A 5,540-nucleotide genomic window follows, 5' to 3' on the forward strand; every position below is an offset into this window, starting at 1 on the left:
TAAATTCAACAATATAAATATTATATAATTGAAAGTACACGGACAGAATGTATATTAATGTATCTCTTTTCCTGTTAAAACACGAGCTTACAATCAAACATATTTGATTTCGAAAATAAAACTAAAATGATAATTAATGCGTTAACATGCCCACAACAAGCTGAAACATAGAACACACATGAAAAACACAAATGAACACATAAAAATTCCAATGCGCTACAGTAAAATATATATTATTTGAAGTTCATTCATGTATAGAACTATTGTATTAGCAACTGGAAAGAAGATCCTCTATAAGGGGCACACAGAGGAGAATCATCACCACGCGAAAGGAGGGCAATCATGATTTCTTCAGCTTCTAATGCACTCGTGGATTGGAAGCCAGTTTTCTCCAGAAACATGACAGCAGTATTGAACTCTAAAGGGATGAAAGAATCCATCACCCAGTGCTATGCCCCCACTAACGTTACAGATGAAGAGACAAACATAATGTTCCACAACACACTGTAAACAGTTGTCGACGAACTGAGAGATGGACATCAAACTACTGATAGATACGCTAGGATAGATAAAACCAACACAAGGAAAGAACTTTCATTTGTACGAGGGCCTTTGGAGATATGAAAGAAAATGGCAACCTGTTCACAGACTTTTGCGCATTCAATGACCTGGTCTTTGGCGGCAGCATGTTCAAACACAAAGACACCCACACAGTAACCTGGATCTCGCCAGATGGCAAGACACAAACTCAGATAGAATACAGCAAAATATCAAGAAAGTGGAGAAGCAGCCTGCAGAAAGCAATATCCAAAGGGGGAGTCGAGATATCTTCATACCTAGAGATACGAGTCATCAAGATCACGTTACCAGCCATCAGACACACATCAGATAAACCCCAGAGCAATATCGAACGACTAGAAGAAACAGGCTTCAATGACACCCTCTCGGTTAATCTAAATAATAGATTTGAGGCCTTATGTTAGTGACAAGAAATGCCACAGAAAGAACAGTGGAGCTGTCTGATGGACATATGAAAAGACACGTGCAAAAAAATCTGGTATTAATATTCATAACAATAAAATAATGGCTCTTTGGCAACAGCTTGAACCTGATACAGAACAGGACAAACATGAAATCAACAACACCATGACTGAAGATGAAAACAAATGCTCGCAAGCATGAACAAAGAAGTCAAGAAAAGTGCAAGGACAGACACATGAGTCGTCTACATCACCATGCCAGCAAATGCAGAACAGGCAGCTGTAAAGGGAGACCTCAGCACTCTGTATAAGATCACTAGAACACTCTCTCAAATGAAATCAAACCAAAACAAACCGGTCAAATACAACGAGGGACATACTTTCACAAAGGAGGAAATCAGAGGCAACGATTTGCCGAACATTTCAAGGACCTTTTTAACAGACCCCAACCATAATCGCTCCAGAAAACACTTCACTCAACACCAACCATCCATCAAAAGCTGAGATCCAGAAGGCCCTGAAGGCCCTGGAAAACAAGAAAGCAGCCGATATATATACTTGAAATTGTAGTTGTTCTCATGAAAAGTCTAAGGAAATATAGAATTTAATTAAGTTAATATGCGTTTTTATCTGAGATGTAAGTTGTTGTAACCGAGTTATTTTAACATATAATGTTTATTTTTTTCCAACACGTGTTATTACAAGACTGGAGACAGATACACATTAAAATACATTTGCAACACCACACAACAATATAATTATAGACAGGGACATACAAAGAAATACATATGCAACACAATATAACCATATAATTATAGACAGTGGCATACAAAGAAATGCATATGCAACACAATATAACCATACAATTATAGACAGTGATATACAAAGAAAAACATATGCAACATAATGTTTAATTATTTAATGAACGAGTAACGACAAATTTCAGTATTCTTAATACGGAAAAACATAACGGTGCTTGTTTATATGGGTTGTTATGAATCCTATTGGTAATCGTAAATTTACTTCGGGTTTTTATGTCATCATATTTGTCAAGAATCAATTGTACAAGAAAGACCACAAACATGATCAAAACATGTCTTCATATATAAGATGCCCTAAATTAATTACATGACAGAAAACAATGTGTTTATATTGCTTGTTACAGGCAAAATACATATTGATATATTTCTTTACGTATAATACTCCGAACAGGCGCCTGCGTTTTCACTGGAGACAGTTTCCACGTGTCCATATTTAGCCAATGATGGGAAGACCACTGCATTCTGAATAAAATAAAATAAATACACAAAGACAATTAATATTTGTGTTGCATAACATGTTTATTGCATGTTTAACAATAATAACCAATTATGAAATTGTATTGTGCTCGCTAACACATTTTTGTAGTTGTTCAGTAAAAGTAAGGGAATGAAACAAACGCATTTCATTGCAGTACAAAAAATACCATTTCTCAGTACAAAAACTACCCAGTACAAAATCTTCCTTTTTATGTATTAAATATATACAAATGCATACCACTTACCTTGCAAATGTACCTTAAAGCCCGGACTGTACGCAAAAGCGTTTTTAATTGGGTTGGAACCGTCCGGAAACCTTTTTAGAATAAGCAATCCGAACGGAATATTTCCAACGTGTGAAATCACGTGCGAACGTTTTCCATCGAGCTCGGTTGACAGTATTGTGTAGTTGTTGACGTGATGACTCGCTTGCAGCTCGGGGTTGTGGGCAAGGGGCGTCGTATCCAGCAGAATGCCCGAAGCCTCGTCGGTCTGAACGATGATTACGGCGCGTGTTGCACCGTAGACTGCGTACTCGCTCATGTACTGAGACTCTGCCTGAACAAAGAACATCGTCTCACTTGACGAAGGCGCTTGAGTAACAAGGATGGGTTTTGTAGACACAATTTCCATTGCAATGCGGTCTTTAATGACTGTTTCATAGTAGATTTCTTTGTAGACATGAATATTTTGTAAATTTGCGATGTTCTTGAAAGAGACGCGTGTGTCGTCTTCCATAGCGTATATCCGTAATGTGGACTCTTTGTCAAAAACGGGCATCACAATGTAGTGAGTTGTCGTATGGTCTTTTGGCAGATTCTGTGCAAACATTGAATGTGTATGATTGTATTTGTATTTGACATTAAAGAAACTGTACAGAGTGTCGTAACCGGAACCGACACTTGTAAATACTGCCACAGGATTGTTTGAAGTTATTTGAATACCACTTTTGTCAGAGCTACAGCTGAATAGAAACGTTTGGTATTTGCTCAACGTTTGGTGCGTACTCGTCCCACCGTCACTGAACGTCACGGTCGTCTGCGAATCGGCGGTCGCGATTACCAAAATGTTTGCTGAAGAATTTGAAAAATATGTGTTCGGTTTCATCATAGCGGCAGTGTAGTTTCGACCGAGACTCGAAGTCGGTAGGACAGCAGTTGGTACCTCGGAATCCGGAAAACTGTACAATGCTGTAAGGGATATATCTACACTGGATTTGACAATTATGGTTTTATCGTCGTGAATTCCAGGGAGGGCAAGGTAAGACGTATTAATCGGTATTTCTACATGGTCAAGTACAAACGAATCGACTATTGACTGCGTTTTGCCACTAGATGACGAAGCCTCTACAGTCACACGACCGAACGACGTCGAGGAAACGCGTAGCGAGATTGATGTTGGTGCTAACGTTCCGTTGTCAAAGTAATGGCCGTAGATCTGAGCGAAGCTTACTACGAAATGTCGTCCTTTGCTGTCTGTCAAATATAATATATAATATTTACTTAGGAAGCTTCGATATTGATAGTATGTCTTCCAAACATAAAAATACCGTGTATATTTTATGTAAACCACTATATAATTACATAAAGATTAAAACGACCAGTATTGCAACAGTATGTTTTAATTATTTTGCTGCATGTGTATAAATAATTACCTATTACAATCCCCAATTTTTATTAATTGCGTCTATTCCAATTCATGTGTTAGGTTGTGTTATGATCTTAAGAATTTGACATTTTACTTAAACAAATCAAATATATTAAGATAACTAGCGAGGTCAAACTAAATAACTTGTATAACTACTAACGTTGCAAGCAATCTGTTGCGGTCTGACGTTGACCTTGAGTTCCAACCACGGATAAAACCACTAGCTGTCGGAAAAAAACAAATCGAGACTACATTATCAACAAATGCTTGGTATAAAAAAAAATTACTGAAAAAACTAATTCTGAGTTGGATAATGTGTATTGTTACTAATATCGCTAATTAATTCCACTTACATATCATTTTGCACAAGCAAGTATCGTATTTGATCACTTCAAAAGAACAATAACAAAGTTAGTGCCATTAATTGACGCCTACACAAATACAATATTGTGACATGAATAGTTCTGAATATCAGGAACTCGAAAACAACAACGGCAAATAGAGTCTAGAAACGTTTTGTTAATTAATGTACAAATATACATTTAATATGCCGGCAATAATACATCTGAGTTCATAAATGCCAAAGCTAAAAAAATAATCCGGGAAATTGAATATATATTACTTACAAGACAGACTGTAAATAAATGCTCCATATTCGACCTGGCCAGACAAGCAAAGTTAAGGGCGACTGAAAACGTTGCGAAATGAGGACATCTTATCGATGGAATAACAAGCGGAGGCGTTATCTTTTCTAGCCCCTGTCGCGTTATCCTTGCCAACAACGAAATGTCTGCGACCAAGGCAACTGTAGCCGTAATCACGAAGCCATTCGAAGTTATAAGAATAAAAAATGAATGAGGAAAAAAATACCGACTTTGCAATTGTGTATATGTATTTGCTTCGTACGTTAATGTTTTTATCATTATATTTTTTAAATGTAAGTTTTGTGTAGCAAGAGGATTGCAACGAATATTTATATTGCAATAAATATTTCAGCATGTTTAGAGCATTTCAATTACAATACAAATCTGAGCACGACGTCTTTGAAGTGGTTTGCGAATATGGACCCAGAAACAGACATATATGCCAAATATCTGGCCTCTAAAATGGGCATTTTACTCAATTTATTATTTCATCATGAAACCATGTTTTTAAGTCATGTGCGATCTCTGGTTTTAAACTAGCGTCGCCATGCATTGTGGTAAGAGAATGGGGCTCTTGTGAAATAAAACCACGGTGTGGTTGGTACTAGAAGATTACTGGCAAAACAAGTAACAAGTGTGATAGCTATGTCCCAAAATAGACGCTAAAATTTTCCAAATCTTCATATAATACGTTTTTATAGTTTGTTACTCGATTTATTTCATGTATAAACATACATAATCGAAATCATTAGATTTTTCCGTTGATAATGCAGTAAGTGGATAATACAACGACTAACGTTTGGATGGAGAGCAATTTGGTTTCTTTTTTCCTAGTTGCTTATTCCGTATTCGAATAAGGAATAAGAAACAATTCCTTATTCCTTTTTTCAGGCTTTACATATTATATATACTTTTAAAGAAAACGGATACATACAATTATTTAGTCAAACATAAAAGTTACCAGAATACAT

General features: G+C 36.5%; 1 protein-coding gene across 1 annotated transcript; it reads right to left on the bottom strand.

Moving 5' to 3' along the window:
* Positions 1–1,884: 1,884 nt before the first annotated feature.
* LOC127879380 (uncharacterized) lies at positions 1,885–4,672 on the bottom strand. The gene is made up of 4 exons (XM_052426160.1): positions 4,552–4,672; positions 4,086–4,149; positions 2,524–3,753; positions 1,885–2,263 (listed from the first exon to the last, which is right to left on the bottom strand). Exons 1-4 carry the CDS (start codon positions 4,576–4,578, stop codon positions 2,235–2,237), a joined length of 1,350 nt encoding a protein of 449 aa, XP_052282120.1. The 5' UTR covers positions 4,579–4,672; the 3' UTR covers positions 1,885–2,234.
* Between the last annotated feature and the right edge of the window lie 868 nt (positions 4,673–5,540).

Source organism: Dreissena polymorpha, chromosome 4 (genome assembly GCF_020536995.1).
Source record: "Dreissena polymorpha isolate Duluth1 chromosome 4, UMN_Dpol_1.0, whole genome shotgun sequence".
Taxonomy (NCBI): Eukaryota; Metazoa; Mollusca; class Bivalvia; order Myida; family Dreissenidae; genus Dreissena; species Dreissena polymorpha.